The sequence below is a fragment of the Melospiza melodia genome, chromosome 13 (genome assembly GCF_035770615.1).
Source record: "Melospiza melodia melodia isolate bMelMel2 chromosome 13, bMelMel2.pri, whole genome shotgun sequence".
NCBI classification, from domain to species: domain Eukaryota; kingdom Metazoa; phylum Chordata; class Aves; order Passeriformes; family Passerellidae; genus Melospiza; species Melospiza melodia.
This window is the reverse complement of record NC_086206.1, coordinates 16,782,982-16,802,525: the sequence shown is the minus strand read 5'-3', so window position 1 is coordinate 16,802,525 and position 19,544 is coordinate 16,782,982. Positions and strand designations below refer to the sequence as shown.

General features: G+C 36.3%; 1 protein-coding gene across 1 annotated transcript in view; it reads right to left on the bottom strand.

Annotated features, from left to right (window-relative positions):
• Positions 1 to 19,544, bottom strand: part of WWOX (WW domain containing oxidoreductase) — a 474,120-nt gene that overhangs the window by 382,073 nt on the left and 72,503 nt on the right. The window contains exon 6 of the mRNA XM_063168062.1: positions 553 to 641. Within this exon, the coding sequence (XP_063024132.1) occupies positions 553 to 641 (89 nt within the window). The remainder of the gene's footprint in view (positions 1 to 552; positions 642 to 19,544) is intronic.

Genomic DNA, 19,544 nt, shown 5'->3' with positions numbered 1-19,544 from the left:
CTCCATATAAATTTGTCTATTTTTAAGTGATGTCATTATCACAACCTTTCCCCTTTTTTTTTTGCTTTTTTGTTATGTGCTATTCCACATACAGGACTGGAAAATTGAGCTGTCTGGCTCATAGGGCTGTGTTTTGTTAAGGCTTTAAAAAGGAAAAGGAGAGAGAGAAGGTTAGAAAACAACATAAGACAAGCAGTGCACTAATTGTTCACCCTTGACCTCTTCCAAACCACTGCCAAACTGTCACCAGTTGCCTGAGCTGTCTTTATGCAATTCAGCTTTGGTCTTTTTCGACAGCCACAGGGTAAAAAAGCCCTTCAAAAGTGGGGCTACACATCGAATAGTAGAAGATCTGTAATTTTTTTTTTTTTTTTTTTTTGTGTATGAAAACAAATGATCTTTAATTTACATTGAAAAAAACTCCTGTGAAAAGATTATTCACTCACTACAGTTGGTGATCCATCCAGCTATGGTGATCCTGCCAACTGTGCTCAGCTGATAAAGACATTAAAATAACAAGAAATTATTACATCTAATTTTCTGAGTACTTACAGATTCTTGGATTTGAATGCTTCAGCAAAGCGCTGCACACTCTGAAGAGAAGCAAGGTCTAAGGTCATTGCCTCTACCTTGGCTTTATGCTGGAACAAGAGAAAATATAAAAAAGGATAAATAACAGCAAGTTCAGTTCACAGTATCACGTTACAGTAAATGTGTTATGAAACTTGTCTGATTCCCTTGTTTAACATTATAACCCCAGAGTGAATACAAATCATCAAAAGGGATGGACAAGCACAACATTGAGTGCCAAAAGTAGCATTTGTGATTTGGTGATTCTGCTGAAAATACACACTATGTAATTCACAGCTTTATATAATGCAATGAATGGACTCAAGGCAGTGCTAAGGTTAATAGCTATCTTTTTGCTTTGATTTTGACAGTGAAACTTCTGTAACTCATGAAATAAAAAGTAGAGTAAGTGCTATTCTCAATGCATGCTATTTTTTGGAACCATACCAATAGGGAAAAAAAAAACCAATAAATACTCTATAAAAAACAGCTAACTTGAGATTGGCACATATTAATTTTTAAAAATCCATTTTTCATAGTAGGTGATATAAAGGACAGTATAAAATGACTACAGAAAATAACAGATCAGTCTACACAGTGCTTTATACAGTAAGAGTTTACCGGGACATATTATAAATGCACTTCCCTGGCACAGGTTGCCCAGAGAAGCTGTGGATTCCCCATCCCTGGAAGTGTCCAAGGCCAGGCTGGATGGGGCTTGGAGCAGCCTGGGATAGTGGAAGGTGTCCCTGCCCATGGCAGGGGATTGGAACAAGATGGGCTTTAAATTCCAACCCAAACCGTTCTGTGACTCTGTGTCTTCAAAAGAAATTCTGTATATACCTAAAGTAAACTTTTCGCCTAGGAGAGGACACACTATCCCAAAATATAATTTTCAGCTTTAAGATCCCTGTTTCCAGATATTTTGAGACTCCAAATCTCAGAACAAAATGAACCAAAAGATGTGTGGCTATTTTCATCACAACACTAAAGTCATCTCAGAACCAAGCAGCTGGTGGGTGCACCAGGATCTGCTGGGACTACAAGGTTACACCACGAGCGTTGCTGGAGTGATGAAAGGACAGAAGGAAGCCAGGAGGAGTCTCCCATTGTCTCCCAAGCCCAAGTGGTCCATCTGACTTCCCCATTTCATTGCATCTGGCACTTTTCTCCACACATCTGTTTTCAATTTTGCTAGTACTCATTCTGCCTGCTACAACTAACTTAAACAGAATATCATCACTCCAATTCCTCTTGTCCCATTCCAGCCAGACTTATCGGGACAGCAAAACAAACACAACTAAAATTTCAACAGGTTCAGTCTCCATAGGAAGTATCAACTGCTGGAGTTGGAAAATGCTAAACCAAACTTTGCTACAAAGAGTTTTTTACCCCTACAAGATGCACATCATTCTGGAACTCATTTTGCCCCACTGGGTAAACATTTTCTTCTGTTTGATGGTCAGAGATTTGAGAAAGATGATGCTGCCTTGCATTATGCAATAGAACTCCAGAACAATTGCTCCTCTCTGCAGTTCAAAGCTGTTTACTCACTACAGAAGTCATGTGCATAGCTGGGTTTACTTTGCCTCTGCTTTGCTCAATTGAAATATTCTCCTCTCTCTCCCAAGGGTAAAAGGACAAGAATGATGCAAATACAGGGACATAGGGAGGAAAAAACATAATAATCAAGTAGTTCAACAGGCTAGGCCACAAGCTGCCAGCCACTGTCCTCTTGGGGACAAGGATTCAAGTCCACACGACATCACTCAGGTAATGCTTTTCCTCTTGGTGTCACACATGAGGGTTCTGCAACAAAAAGGATTCCAGCAACAAAAAAGGTACTTCTCTGTACTTCATGTCCAAAAGAAAAAAATAAAATATGAAGCCTTCAAAATACTTTCTGGAATAGAAGGTAAGAAGACTCAGATTGGCCTGATTTGGGGATTAATATATTGAAAACTTAAAAATCAGAAATTTAAAAATTATAATATTTTTTCAATTTTCTCCCTGATTTTGCTGTTTAAAACCTTGATGGTTGCAGCCTGTATTTCCTTCACATACTGAGCACAGACAAACACATTTACCCTGTTTTCCTCACGGGAAAAACTGGAGCATGGGACATCCAAAGCACTCAGAACCTGAGTGAGAAGCTGTCACCTCAGCTTCTGAAGGCACCCAAGAAGCCAGTTGTGTGTTTTCTCCAAGCACAACTGGGGAAGAAATCACTTTAATGTACCATGGGTTTCAGCAAGTTCCCCAACTCTTTTGTTTCAGATTCTCCCCTCAACTGAGAATCCAGCACCTCTCACCCCGCAGAGGTTTTCTGTAGATCACCAATTCCTGCTACAGTTTGAGACTGTGAAATGCTAAACCTTTAGAATCAATTCAATTTTATTTAAATTTTCCCACTGTTACTTATATCACAATACCTCTTTTTAAAAAATCTATGAATAAAGCAATATACTTGCAAGATATGTTCTTAATAATGTAAGAATATCTCCATAAATGACAAGTAGAAGGTTTTATGTTTGTTTTCTTACAGTAGCTCAGAATTACCTCTGTTGTAATGTTTTCCCTCTTTCCCTAGAAGCCTAGGTGTCACATATTGTGATATGTATACAAGAGCATAGGGGGTTTTCATAAAAAATAAAACTAAAAATCATTTTTGCTAAAAGGCATCTTAACTGTAATTGTTCTCTGCAGTCAGAACTGATTGGTAATGGTATGCTGCAAATCCTGATCTAATGTGTCATAATTGTATTATGCTGATGTCTCTCACTACTTCACTTCACATGTTTTCAGCACTGAATTATGCCTCATTTTATGTTGTGAAACCTTAAATGAGACTTGCCACCTTCCCAAATACAGCAGACAGTCTTTAAACTGCCATCATCAAATTAATACACTAAGCCAGGAAACTCCAGAATTTTCAAAATTAAATTGACAAAAGGTATTAATGTTTCCTCCACTACTTTATTTTCAATTGCATCATTTAAGGAGAAAGTAGATACTGAAATGAGTGTAGAATAATTTAAAGAGCTCTTTTCTAAACTACAGGCTCATAACTACGTGGTGCCATCGAAAAGCTGTGAAAATGAACTGCTGTCCTTGCTGCAGGTACCCAGGACAAATGTCCCACCTGCATCCAAACCCCCTTCAGGACCAGAGCCAGAACAGCCCTGTCTGCTGAGCCCTGAGAAATCCAGATCAGCCAGAACCAACTGAGAGGTTTGAGTTTGGGATGGGGGTATCTGTATTTCACAAAGCCCAGTGAGCAGGTCAAATCCAACAATTTGAATCCAGGCATCAACGTGGTGCCTTTGAAGAAACAGCCAAAGGCAAATCAATCCCCAGTTCCAAACAAGTCCTCTTCTAAACCCAACACAATAACACTTTGAAAAGTCCAAAGGAAAAAATTTATCTTGTATTTCATGTTTCACATTCAGTTCTAAAAGCCTTTCATCAATATTTCCAGGTAAGTTTCATTACTTTGTACAGCCCCAGAAAACAGCTTATTCAGTTTTGCATCTAAGCTGCTTCCTATTGGAGCAAAAATATTAAAAATGCTTAAGTGCAATTGGCTATACTTTGCACTCATGCTAGAAAAATGCTTATTGAGCCAGAAAGTAACACAAAAGTGAAAACCCCCAGAAAGCCAGCTATTTCACTATATGCAATGCATTCACTTTACAGCCTAAAAATTGTTTAAAAATGAATACTGCATGGTAGAGTAGCTTGGCAGTAAACATGATTGTGCATTTGTGTCTTGGTATTGAAGAAGGAGCCTTTTTTCATAGTGAATTTTTCATTCAAATGTAAGTGATGATTTACGTTAAATATAGGTAAAGCATAGCTACATTTTCCTGAAGGATTGCAAGGAAGTGAAGAGCAGTACAATAAGTTGAAGCATAAAAGCTTTCTCTGTCATAATATTTATTATAATGGCATATAAAATAGCTGAAATAAATAATAGATGACTAAAAGTAAATTCATATGATAAAGAATCTTTCAGCAGACACCATTACTTCTGACTGCTCCAGTTTCATACAGAGTTGAAGAGTCTTAATAAATATGCTGTAGCCTCTGTATCTTATGTAAGTACAAGTCATTTTGTGAGGGCCTACTTAAAATGTACCAGAGTGGACACTACATAATTTACTGTATAATTTTACTCTCAGAAAATAGTGTGTGTACATCTTCAATGTTTAAAAGTCCTTAACTCAAAACTGAATACCTGGCACAGCAACAGTAATATCTGACTTTGAGGAACTGAAAGTACAATCAATGGGTAAAAAGTGGTTTAATTTAATACAGAAAAATCTTCATGACAATGTCTTGGAATGCAGATAGTTCTGACAGGCTGTCTAAGAAAATCTTGGGGGAAAAAAGAATTTTACATCAAAGCTGATGAAAATATCTGTGGAATTATCTGAAAATAGGTAAACAAATAACCAAATCTCAGCATATGACAAGCAATGCCCACATAAACCCATATTTCCATGTTGAGGATGGAGCAGGGGATGTTTTAGAAGCACATCTGACAATTTGACACATAGCTTATGACAGCCAATAGCCAGTGCCATGCACTATTTATGGGGGTACCTAATGGGGAAAAAGGCTTTCACTCAGGATTGGGACTGCAAATATTATTGTCCCTAATGTAGTCAACATTTGGTGCTTCATGCAAAACTGTATTTATGCAATGGCAGCTTCAGCTGGCTGTGTGCTCTGAATGCTCTGCAGCTCCTGGGAGCTGATGGGGATGGATGCATCCATTGCTGCTTTCAGAGCAATCCAGCACCTCTGGAAGATGCTCTAGTAATGTGTTCTTCTCCTGCCTCTGGGATTCATCAAGAAAGTTCTTTAGAAGACCTTGTGGTGGAACATTTTTACACTCATTTTTCAATTTTTCCCCCCTTCTCCTCACCCCAATATCAGCAGTATTTGTGCAGTACTTACAAATTTCCACTAACTTTGTGCAAGACAACACAAATCAATTTCCCAAATATTAACCACTTTACTAACACATTTATGAGATGTACAAGGAAACAGCTCGGGTGAACTTGATTCTTCATGAAGATCAGAGATGAAAAGGATTCTCATTCTTTCATTTGAAAAAAATCTTTAGCGACACTTGGTTTCACTATTTTCTGATGTGTTTGTTTTACCTGTATTTTGGTTGTAATTTAGTAGTGTACATTTTTCCATTATTCTTCTTGCTCAATTCTGTCATAGTCTGATGCTGTGTGTGACCTCTCCCAAAAATTCATTTGTAAAGCCTGGTTCTTCCTGCTTAAGTAACTTATCTTCTGATCCTCACAAAAATGGAATTCCTGCAGGGGTTGTCTTCATCCAAGTGAAGAGAACAGCACACATATCAAGATTTAATGGGTCAGTGTGAGCCTGCAAACTGCTCAGATCACTGATCAGCCTTGGACCAACATTTTATCACGAAGAATAAATTATTAGTACCATTGTTTTCTTTGTCTCTATCCCTTCTCCAGAATTCTGGAGAAATTTAGATGTTTGGCAGAGAACAGTGTTTATCTTTCTGGCATCATCTACAACTCAGAGGCCTCTTCAGAAAAGCCTGAAGCCCTCAAGCTGTTTTAGGATTGTCCTGCAAATTAATGTCTAAAAGTTGCAATTGCCTGAAATTCTGAGCCAAAAAGTCTGAAATTCTGAAGGTGAGAGATGTGGAAAAGGGATAAAGATGGCCTGACACAAAGGAGTTCAGCTTCTGAGGATGGCATACACCAACCTGGCATTTGCTCTCACATTTAAACTAATCACTGTTCACAACAAAATTTTTCTTTCATCCAAATACTTAATTTATCTATAATTTAAAATCCAAATACAAAAATGGGACCTAAGTCTCCAGGTATACTTTGTATATTTGACTTATCATGCAATCACCATTTTAAATTTCCCAATAGTTTTAGAACTTTATCTCTTTCTATTAGCAAATGTCTACACATACACTCATTCGTTTCTTTGTGGTTGCTTCATTTTTCAGATTTTAATATCCTTTTCTAATAAATCTTCTGTAATAAATACCACTTACCACTACAATACGCAATAATGTTATTTCATAATCTTTACATTAGTTAACTCTTAGATCAGTATCTCTGTAAATTTGGCCTTTCATATCTTCTGGAGATAATTATAAAGGAAAAAAGGGAAAACATCTGCATTTCTTTATGAAATTAATATCTTCAGTGAAGTAAACTATGCTCCAGCAATCTTAAATCATGCTTAGAAAGAGCAAAAAGAAGTCATTCTTCTACAGATATTTTTTAAATTATTTATTCCATAACCAAAGAGAACAAAAAAACCACAAAAACTGCTGGACTATAATTTCAGAAGACTTAATTTAGTAGGCTCCAAATGCCCTGATTTTTTCTGGATGCACACGGTTTCATTGCACACAGGACAAATTTGCTTCAATAACAAGAAATTACATGTATTTAAACAAAAATCTACTGTAGATTTTGGCAATAGGAATTTGTTTAGCTCTTAATGCACATGAAATGTAGGTAATTACTTGGGAGCCTACATTTAGCTGGATTTTCTTTTTTCTTTCCCTGGATATAGATCACTTCTTCCCGTCTCCAAACACCCATTCCTGTAAAGCTCATTTGAATTTATCTTGGGGAATCTCAAATAATCTTGGCAATATATAACAACATGTGTATGGTTTACCATTCTAATAAACATATCTCCTTGTTTAGAGAACGATCAAGGGAGCCTGGGAACATGTAACAGAATCTCAGCTGGGGAGAGCCTCCTATTCAGATGCTTTCAATTCCTTTCATTCTGCACCATCCCAAGTGATAGCAGAATGCATTTTCAAAGAGAGCAACAAGGCAAACAGCATCAGGGTAATTTAGAAGCTACAGGCTTTTTTCCTTTTAAAAACTCCCTCTATTTGAAGTTTTTAAGATTAAATAAACCCAGTTTAGGGGTTGCTGAGAAGGAAGCAATGTAGGAGGCAATAGGGTGATGGATTTGTTGGAAATGGCAGAAGCTGGGGAAAAAGGAGAATTTCTAAATGGACTAAACCAGTACCATCCCCGTTTCAATACATTATTACCATTGTTAATTACCCATAAAATTAAAGAGGTGTTATCTTACATGTACAGCTCCACACACAGTGCTGTACAGAACTTCCAGCAGGATTTCACAGAGGGAAGGGAAGGCAGCATCCCCACTCCAGACAACAAACAAGAGGAGAAAAGCATGATGGTCAAAAGGGCAACAATGTTTAAGTAAATACAAAATGAACCCTTTTTCCCTGTTCTCTCATGATCCATAACCATAAGCTACGTTGTTGCCTGAAAGTGCAGACATGCACTGTGCAGTGCATTAATCCTTCAAACACTAACAGATGCTGGCAGGGATTTAGGCTGGAATGTATTTACAAAGTGACAAATTATGTTCTGTATTATACAGAGAGAGAAAGAGCACCCACAAATAGGCTGATAAATGTCAGCTGCAGTCACGACAAACGGTTTATTTTTATTATACTGTAACCACAAATGTTTTTTGCAGGGAGGCCCAAAGATTTATTTGTTGCAGGAAAAAACAAGATTATATATGACACAAAGTAATAACTGTAAGATCACTGATGTTCTGGGCAGCTTGCCCTCCTGGAAGCTGTGTTCAGATTGAAAAATGTTGCTTAAAAATTGTATGTTAAATGACACAAAATAAGTAGTTCATAAATCTGTATTGAAACAACAATAGCTAATAATTAAAGACAACTCCTACAACATGGCTCCTACAAGCTAGAAAGGAAAGCACGCTCTTTCCTTTGCTGGAAATGAAAATGAAGAAAGAATATTGGAATAAATGTGATGGAATAGTTTGAGATTAAAGCCCCGGTGCTGTGGTGGTGAGATGGAGCTCTGGCTGCAGCAGCACAATTCATTGGCAGCATGGTGACGACTGCAGGTCCACAAATGCATTGCAGCTCCTTGGGAGGGTGGCAAAGATTGCCAAGGGATTTAAGGTACGGTCCTTTCCCCCCCAGTGTTAATATTAAGGGAAAAAAAATATCAATGTGGTTAAAAGTCATCACTTCTGTACTCATGAATAATGTCAGGATGCTTCAACGTAAGTAGAAATAAATATATGAGACAAAGATCTGAAAGAACTGAATAATTAGCTATTTAAGCCATTTTAATTGGCAGTTCATGGTTACAATTTCCTAGATTTAAACAATGTAACATTGATAACTTACAGAACAGTATGCTCAAAGAAATAAACACATACACAAACTCTTTTGTTTCCCCAGCTGTTCACATTTCCAAGCTAAGAGATGCATTGAAAATGGTCACATTGATATGTATGTAATTTTAGAAAGTGAAATAAAAGGGCTGAATCACATTAGTAAAGATTTCTTGTACAAGGGTTGGCAGGATCAGCTTCTTAATATACTCTCAATATACACAATATAGACTTGAACAAAAATATGAAGTCTTTCTGCACGCACAGGAAAATATCAGCACCAGTATGTGAAAATCTGCCCTCCTGCCACCTGATCTGTGGTCACTAAAGGAGGAAGCTTTTCCCTACTTTCCTTCTAAAGAACTATAATGTGACAAATAAAACATGAACAAAATAAACAGAAAGGCTGAAATTAAATTTGTGGGCGAACATGGCCCATCTCAGGAATCACTGACATAAAACCAAACTCATCATTAAATAGGTAAGGTAATTCCAAGGTTGTCTGAAAAGCTGAGATCAAAGTCCAGACCGTGTATTTTACAATATTTTACAGATGCACAGTGGGGCAGCCCCAGACAGGAGGGGTCAGAAGGCCACATCCCATTGTTCTAATAATTAAGAAAGTTTAAAATGGCTTTAGTATAAATGTTTAAAAAGTTCACAATTAAGTGCCTTATTTTTGAGCACCATCCACATGAAAAGCTTGGAAATTTTCATTTACTAAATATACATTAATTTGGATCTCAAGATAACAAAAGTAATCCAGAAAATAATTGTCTCATGCAAAATAATTGTCTCTCATCATTAAACTTACTAAAACACTTGTTTCCTAAGTACAATTTGTGTATGAACAATATGGTCAGAAGGATGAAGAATATGCCTTAAAAATTATGTTTGCACAGGTATTTGTACATAAAAAAACAAGGAAGTGGAGCCAGGACAAAAAATAAAGCAGCAGAAAAAGCATAAAGACCACCTACTTCCAACTTTAAATATTTGCCTGAAGAATTGGTGTGAGAGATTAATACAAATACTTGACAGATAAGAGGAAAACAAAAATTTCAAAAAAAAAAAAAAAAAAAACCACTGCCTTTCCCCTTTATAAAGGAAAGAGACTAAAAGAGACTAAAAGAGACTTTTTAGATGCCTTCTGCAATCCTGCAACCATCAGGGTTAATGCCAAGTTTTAATGCAGTCATTCAATTATTAAATTGCTTTTAATTTAACAGATATTGTTACACAGCTAAATAATCAGCACATATTCCACCTTGAAATTTTGGGGTTTAAGCAAGTAGCTTAGGCTTTTCCCAAATGTTAAGGTAAATACTGGCTGTATGTACCTACCTGAACACCTGAAAAAATAGCAGGTACTGTGTATCTTACCCATATGCAACATGCAAAAATGTAAAACATATTAAAAAAAAATTCCAGAAAGAAAATTTCCAAGCAGATGTTTATAAACAGAAGGTAACGGATAAAAACCCAAACACAATGCTGCATTATGTTACATGATTCACTGATGAACCCATTGGAACTACAGCAAAAAGCCCTTCTGGAAAACTTCCAGAAATTAAAAGGTGCAAACAAGCTGCCTAATACCCTTGCGTAGACTGAATTCTTATGAAGAAAATAAAGTTTATTGTCTGGAAACAGAGAAAGCATGAGGAAAGCACTAAAGCAATGGAGGTGAACAATTAGACAGATGTTCACTTAAGGAAATAAAGAGAACAGAAGAAGCCATCACTGAGGAATTTTACGAGAATACTGACAACTCTGCACCTCATCAAGGGCACTGGTAAAGTTAAAGCCACTGAAGCCATTTCTCCTCAACTCCAGTATAACTGCTGACCTTGCAAAAGTCTGCATTTAGCAAATGTGGCTTAGGAAAATAGCATTAGACTTTTCATTCCACTATTTATTCCCGAAGTCCATTTATATACCCTACTGTATATTTCAAGAAAATTAACTTTATTTCCTTGTGTAATATTACATGTGCTCTGAATTTTTTTCCTAACTCTGCTCAGGTATCAGGAAAATCTATACTTACAAAGCCTTTGTTACTTAAGTAAAATTAAATACTGTCAATTACGTCTGAGATTCATAAAAGCATATACATGAATAGCTGGAATGGGTTTTGCTTCATATGATTATAGATATGTTTCTAAAATAGTCAGGGTTTGCATAAGATACAATCTGGCAATCTGGCAATCTGGACATGTTTTAGAACTTAAAACATTTGGCTTTTAACTACTGAAAGAAAAATGGAGAAAAAGCATCTTTTGTTGATAGACTGTCTCATAGAGCAAAAAAATATGGGCATACAGGCAAAAGGAGGAGCAATTAATAATAAGAGGCAAGATTTTTTGTCAAGGACAAAAATCTTACTCTTCTGTGCTCATACACACTGAGGTACAAATGTAATTTGTTCCACAAATGTATCTCCTGCTTAAAATATAGTTTAAAAATTTTTGGTTTTGATAATACTTCTCTTGCAGATTTTCAGGGGAAAAAAAACCCTCCAAATCTCAAGTGCATAACTGATTACTCCTTTTATCTGCTCATGTATTTTCAGAAATTACTGTCAAAGAAGTCAGAAAATGTATCTCAGTATCACTAACAGAACTTCCACCACTTTCCTGAGTGCACCAGGCTGCTTCCCACGACATTCCCCAAATGTTCCTGAACTTTAAATTAAACACAACACCCATCACCTTCCTCTCACACAACAGGGGACACAAATATCAGAATTGGGCTCAGCATTACCCAGTTGCCCAGGAGCTCCCCCAGCACTGCAAACTGCACACGCCAAGCTTGCTCAGGAACATTGGTACAATTTGGGTTTTGAGGATAGGGAGGTGCCAGTTAAAAGCTATGTCCTTATCTAAATATTTCTTGTACGCCAAGCAAACAGAAATCCTGTGAGGAAGATCTTTATAAAACACTCCTGGTCTTTGCCACCCTCAGTTTCACTGATGAGAAGGGACAGATCACCCATTGCAAAGGGTTTTGCAGTGTTTGAAATGCAACCAGGACTTGGCCCAGCTCTGCAGGGGACAGCCTGCACATTTCCCACACACTCAGGTTTGAAAGTTCTCGCTAACCTGGGAGAAATCCCCAGGAAAATTTCATGATTCACATTTTAAATAATATAAAAGATGTGGAATGTGATTGATTTCACACTAGAGAGAATTGAAATTACAGTTATGGGATAGGTTTTCTCATGTACTGTAAGGTCAAGTAATAGTAAATAATTAATGAATTATGAAACAAGTTTTCCATAAGGCAACACATAAATTCTATTCAATAGGATCTAAATGTGTAGTTACACCAAAAAGCCACATAATATATCACAAAATGAAGAAAATGCATGGTGCTGAGGAATAAAGGGGGGCTGCCATTATATTGGAACAACTGTTACCCTTGTGGAATATAAATAAGAGCTATCCATACATACACATCATTTTCATAACTTTTAATCTCATAATCTGCAGGAAAAAGAAAAGAAAGCATTTTCAACTTCTTCTGTCATTGTTCTTTATAGTAAATCTCTTTCCTCACCTCTCCAGCAGTCAAAGGGGTTCTCAAGCATTGGGGAGGAGAATGATGGGGTGGATCAGAGTCTGGATGAAACCACAGGGCTCCTTCTCTGATCTCACTGCTGATTTGATTCTTGGCTGAAATCAATGTGTTGCTGATCCATACTCCCTCTTCACCAGCATAAATTTCACATTCTGTGATGCTCAGGCTGTCTGCTAGAATTTAGGTGAGTGCACAATGTGATATTGAAGCTACCTTGGTTAGATCTCTGTGAGCCACTCACACACAGTCAGTGAATGGGAGGCAAGAAGTCAAAACAGAAACACCAAAACAGATTTCTTGCCTTGACATCATAAAATTAGTTGAGTTTGGAGATTTCTGGATTAGTAGATTGGAAATTTTTTTTCTCTGACTGTATAAAATTCTGTTCTGACTCTAATAATAATGTTCTGACCTGCAAGACTATGGGATACTGGATTATCTTTCCTGCAATAATAAAAAGGTTTTTCTTAAAGATGACAACACTCTGGATTTCAGGTTCAGCTACACACAAAAAAGGACCAAGGGGAGGAGGAAACATTATCAACATTTGAGGAATGTGTTTCTTATTTATGGTGGCTGCTTAAAGTCACTTGAAAATTTCACAAGGGCTAATAAATAAAAAAAATTAAAAAACAAAGAGGCAGAGTTTCTGCCAAATTTGTGTATCAAATGCAGATAATTTATCACATCTGCTTCATAAAGAATCCTGACTAAAAGCCCTGAAATAATTCAAAGTCAGGTTTCAGGTCCCCAACAGTGACTGCCTCACCCTAAAATGTCTTTGGTTTTGGTCTCAGTAACTGCAGGGAGGACCAAGTGCATAAAAGTTTTACTCACAGAGTAAAAACAGAGAGGAAGTTTTGAGATCATGTACAAGCACCCTCATCTGCAGAGCTTTAAATGTTCACCAGTAACCTGCAGTAGTGTAAATGTGAGGAGCTGGAACCCAGTCCTACCAAAATACATCAAGGTCCATTGAGATGTAATTTGATCCGTGAACACCCCATGGCAACACGCCGTGCTCTCCTGCCAGACTGGAAGATAAATTACTGAAGTACAAATGAAGGCTGCTTTTTTGTCTTTTTTTTTTTTTTTTTACTATTCTAATGGTAGGCTTCCAACTTTTAATAAATACACCAAAAAAATGATTTTTTTTCAAGGAAATCTGTAACAGATCTTACCTTTTGCTCTGGAAAAAATGTTAACTTCCAAAAACTTACAGCAGTTTTCAGAGATGCTTAAAATAGCATCATAAATTATGCAATTATCAAAAAGTGACTTACAAAGACTCAGTCAAAATGCAAAGGCAAATCCTCTAGAAATTATAGAAAGCTAATTTTCAATGAGCAACATTCTAAAAATCTATAATAGATTTGATAAATCGCTTTATACCATTTAATACTAAAAGGAGTCAGAACTAAGCAGGGGAAACTCATGGTTCCTATTCTGTGCTCGCTCCCCAGACTATGTTAAAAAATTTACAGAACCCTACAGCTCTTGCAACATTTTCAGTTCTATTTTTCACAGCCATGATGTACCTTACAGAACGTGTTCAGAACTGACCATGACACAATGGCTGTGAACTTCAGAATTAGATTATTTTTCTCACGTACTTCTATCTGGAAAACCCACAACCACTGTCAATTTCTACTTTTAACTACATGCCTGACAAAGTTACCTGAAAATAGCCCTTTTCTCCCCTCCCATGCCACCATTCAGCCAAATTTTTTAGTCTTTTTACTTTATTCTGTCTTCTCCAATCCAAACAGCAAATTTGACCAGTTAAAGAACACTGAATTGAACAAGGTTCCACAAAGCATTTTGAGGCATGACTCACTAATTCTCTCAGGCCCATGAAAAAGCATGTGCCAAGAAAATAAGCAGAGGTCTATATTCATAAAACTTTGATTAAGTAGGCAATTTTAGGAGGACAGAGGCAAGTTTAAAAAAAAATGAAAAGGCTGCAAAAATACTGAATTTTGTTTAAAAAATCAACAGCATGCATACAATCAACTAAATAGATTATTATTTCCTAAATTAAAGTATCCAGAAATGAAAAATGCAATTAGTGCAGTAGATGAGGCAATGAGAAACCATTTATATACTTTTTAACTCTTGTAAGTTTTAGATTACACTCTTCCTTCCTTTCTGTTGAATTTTAATTCCTTACCAACCTTTAAAGGCCTGTGCTCCTTTGCCACCACCTCTGCTGTGTCCTGGTAACACTGAACAGCTAAAATCAGGTAGTGGAAAGGTTTTCCATTCAAATGACCCATCTGAAGCCAGGCCATTTTTAAGCATTAAATCAGAATGGATTCCTGAATTTTAAAGCACTAAAACTGGTCTTTCTCAAGGTTACAGGCAGATTAGAGGCAGAATCTAACCAGAACAACAGAATCATCCAAATCTCACAATAGATGTAAAAACCTTCATGGCATCAGCTCTCATGAATGTGCCTCTTAATAAGGTACAGAAAAAGAGAAAGTGTAGAACTGACCTTTAAGAAATATTCTTGTTATGCTTTTTAGCCACTGTGATGATAAGGAAAAAGTGTTTTTTCTGAATGAGTATACTGTACCTTTAATGGTTCATTTGTAGTTCAGCGTAAAATCCGAACTATTTGTTGTTCATTGTTGCTATATTCTGTTCCAAGGTTCATAATTTGAAAATTGACTTTGGGGACTTTTTGCTTGGTCTATTAAAATGATTCATGTTGCATTCAACATAAATTGTGCATACACAGAGGAGGTTTAGCACACGTATTCACAGTATAATAACTAAAGTGAATTTTGTGCAAGCTGCAGTTTGTGGCAAGGATGCAGTATCATTTATCTTAATTTTTTTTCAGCATTACATTAGGCTCGGGCATTTACATTTTCAGGTATGGCTAAACACTTTAAAACTTTCTTTTTACAGCATGAGTAAAGAGAGAATCAAATCTACATGTTTATATGATGTAACAAAGTAATGCCTTTTTACTGTCTAAAGTACACATGGATTTACTTTCCATTTACCCTCCTGCACAAAGGCAAATGCAAAGTGCATGAAATATTCACCACCTATGAATCACACAGTGTTCCTATTAAAAAGATGATCATGTTCTGTTTTACCTTTCAAACCATGATATGGTAACAGCCACAGTGTCTAAATGGTTTTGTCACTCAAAACTACCAAAGTAATATACAGTAAGGAATGAGAGTGTTTACAGTGCTTTATATGACTTCAGGACAATCCAGTGTCAACTAAATAAATAATTAAGAGCACAGATATTATTTCAGGCACTAGGTTCAGAAATATGTATTTTGCAAAAATCTGAGTAAGTGGATTTGCCAGAACAGTGTGAATCCCACCAAAGAGGTGGAGGGGGAAAGGAGAAACCAAGACTGTCGTCTCCCACTTGATCTTTGAGTCTCAGAAAAACTTCATCTGTTGTTTGTACTTATTTAACAATTAGTTTAGTATTTCTAACACGGAAATCTTCTAGGAGATGTTTCAACTTTCAGCTCCACTGAGTGTGATTTTTCTCTATGGTTATTTTCTGGCTTTCATTTCTGTAGCACGAATTTCTGCTCACACAGATTTTTAGTACAAAAGTGTCAAAGCTTGAGGCTAAAAAACACTCAGAAATTAATATCTATGGACAAACTGTGTGGGCAGAGAGTGTGGAGAAATAAGTTTTCTGCACAAAAGACATGCATCACATAAGAAGAGAATGACCTGCATATTCAGGAACTGATCAGTCCCTAGAAGTTGTGTTAGTTGGGTACCAAATCATCACAAAAAAAAAAAAAAAAAAAAAAAAAAAACCAAACAAACAAAAAAAAAACCTTAAAAGCAAAAAACTTTATTTATGTAGAGCCCAATAATCCAGAATGGATTTTGCACAAAAAACAGATAAGGAGCCACAATGCACTAAATATTGCATTATGAAGGAGCCAAGCTCTTGTGGGAAGTTTAGCCAACACATTTTGCCTTCAGGTACAAAGAAAATAAACTTTTCCTTCTTGTTTTGTTTTTTATGGTTAAGGCAGTCCAGAATTATTTAATAGCATGGAATACTGACTCCTCTGAGTAATCTCAGTAATCTGAGAAGCACTTAAAAACTGCAATGCACTGACACTGAAACAATTCTGACCACAACGGTGGGCCAAAGTGAAAACCCATTTTATCTGTTCAGTTGAACAGATTTTCATTTCTGAAAAGAAAAAGATTTTTGCTATTGCATAAAAAGGGGTAACATAAATGCTCACCTCAAAAGTATTTTCATAGTTTAATTAAGGTTGTTCTGATCAGACTTCAGCCATCCAAATATTTAATTTACTAAGGGGAGATCAGTCCCTAAGGCTGATTCCATGGAATGAAGCAGAAGAGCAGCTCCCACACACCACATTACAGTAGGGGCCAAAGTTTCAGCAGCTGCCAGCTCCTTCTTCCTCTTTCTAAGCAAACAAAGCCCCAAAATCACAGAAACTCAAACTTTCTCAATAGTTACTATTTTAGCTACAGGCAGTACGATTGATATTGTGCAAGACTGGGTGAAGAACAATTAAAAAACACAAGAGTTTTTATGATTGCACAAAAAGCACAGAGAAATATATCCCTGCCTTTATAAATGGCACAGAAAACAGGTGTCAGAACACATCTTTCCCTCATTTATTTATATAACAATACTCAAATTGTAGGACTTGCATCTTATTTTTACAACTTCTGCTTTCATTAGGAGCATCAGTTTCCCATCACATTATAAAATTACATAAACACTTATCAATATCTAGGAAAGATATAAAGATCTCTACTGATTATATTTATTAAAATTCCAAAAATTCAAGTTAAAAGTGCACTGCAGAAAATGAAAAAAAAAATCCATGTAGAAGTGCTTAATTTTAAAATGCATTCAGAATCATAGAGATGCAGGAACTGTATGTGTTAAATCATATGGACTAAAAAAAAAAAAATCTATATTTTAATCTTTTTGGGCAGAAACAAATTATCTTATTTACTACATGAATGGTTTCCTCAATTTGACGCCAATCTTTGGAGGCAACTTCAACCTGTCTGAATTAAACAGTCTGCAGAAGAAAAGACTAGATTATTTATATTACAGAATACTGGTAAGAAATAAAATTGAAGGATTACTTTACCACACATTGAAAATAAGAACATGCACATCACTCCAGCTTACAAAAATCTAATTTTACTTTTTCTGTTCTGAGAGAACTTTGATAAGTAGGAGACATGTTTATCTATACACATAAATATGTGTGTGCATGTATAAATTCCCCCCAAATGGACAAGCACCTAAAAAGAGAGGAAATTCACAAAAATTTTTTTATAAATGCAATGAGAACAATCTTTGATATTTAACCTTTTAGATGGTCCTGAAGTCCCAGCCCAAACCCTTTTATGATTCTGTCATCATCAGTACAGTAAAAATATTTTACAATCTATTTAATCCAAAGGATCTCTTTTTATTGATGAAACATCTGAAATGTAATAATAATAATAATAATAATAATTTTTTATTAATTCTGAACATCTGTTAAATTACTGTTGCAATGACTTCATGAGAAAGTAAGAAACTGCAATGTTAATGCTACCCTTACCAAAGCCAAAAATAAAAGCTGCATGAGTATTTTGAACTTAAACTGAGGTAACCCAGACATATTAAAGTCTTGGATATCATGCAACTCGTAATGTCACATGTGCTAGCAAGAGAATGTCATATTAAATTAACTTCTCCTGCTCCACTACTGACATATTAGTTTGCATACAATGACTGAATTCATGTTAAAATTGAAACCACAGTCATACATTCAACTATCAGAGAGCAAAACTGATCAGTGCACAAATATTTAAACCTGAGGAAACTGTTGAGAAAATGCTATTGGCATTTTTTTTTTTGCAGGAAAACAACTTTGAATATTTTAAAAGAAGTGAATTACTACTGAGGATAAACCAAACATTGATGTAACTGTACTCATAGCACAGGCCTAACACACTGCACGGGGCCACAGCCACTCAGGTCTATGATCACCATTAGAAAACAGCTCATTACTCTTTAAAATAAAACTTTCTACACAAGTGGTAAGAATGAGAAGGGGCAGGAGGGAACACCTGAAGGATGCTGAAGTCTACTCGTGTGCTTTTATGAAGGTATTGTGGCACTGATCAAGAAGATTTTGTGGGAAAAGCAAATTCACTGCAGCTTTATGTTCTTGTGTCCTTCTTTCCCTCCCTCTCCTTTGACTTAATCCTCATCCCCCTGAAGGAAGCTGTGTTGCATCCCAGTACCAGCCTGAGCACTTTGCCTCACAACAACACACATGGCAGAACCAAGGATGGATTCTTCTCAAAAAACTTCCTTTTCAGAACTACCACTGAGTGCTCATACTGAAGAACAAATCTGAACCATTCAAAAACCTCCAGCTCCAATGGGATGAACATTCTTGGGTACACAAAAGATTGTCATAAGCAGTCACTTCAACAAGAGTCCCATGGAAAACACCAGGTGCCAAAAGCCCCTTACAGCAATCTGCAAGAAGGAGAAATGAATTAATCAAGCTGCCAAATGAAGAAGGCTGGGTTTGACCTCCTTCTGATCTCATTACTTCTCTATTACCCTTTTGAAAAACATCCTCTTACAAAGATCACTAATTGAAGATTATGTGGAGGGGAATCGCACCTCTCCATCACTGTGGAAACTTTGACTCATTTGTCATTCTAATAATTCACTTATTTTCTTTTCTGAACAGACAGAGACATTAATAGACTACCATCAGTTAAAAAGGCAATTTTTCCATTTAATTGCACTCATTAAATACTGGAGTAGAACAATTGGAAAAGCAATACTCTCAATATTTAATCATACAATAGCAAAAATGAAACATTACTTCAAAACAAACGTAGCAACATGTAGGATGGCATAAAATTCACATTGTAATTTCTACAGCACCAACCTAATTTCTGGTAAAGATATTTGAGCCTTTTTTCCTGATTTTCTTTTGACAATTGGCTATATGAGTGGTCTAACAGCAGTGCACTGGAGAAAAACCAGTGGGCAAACTGCTCTGTAATTACCTCATCTCTCTTGTCACTGAACCACAACAACAGAAAGGATTTCATAAGCCAAAAGAGCAAGTCAATGTATTTGTGGGAAATATTGA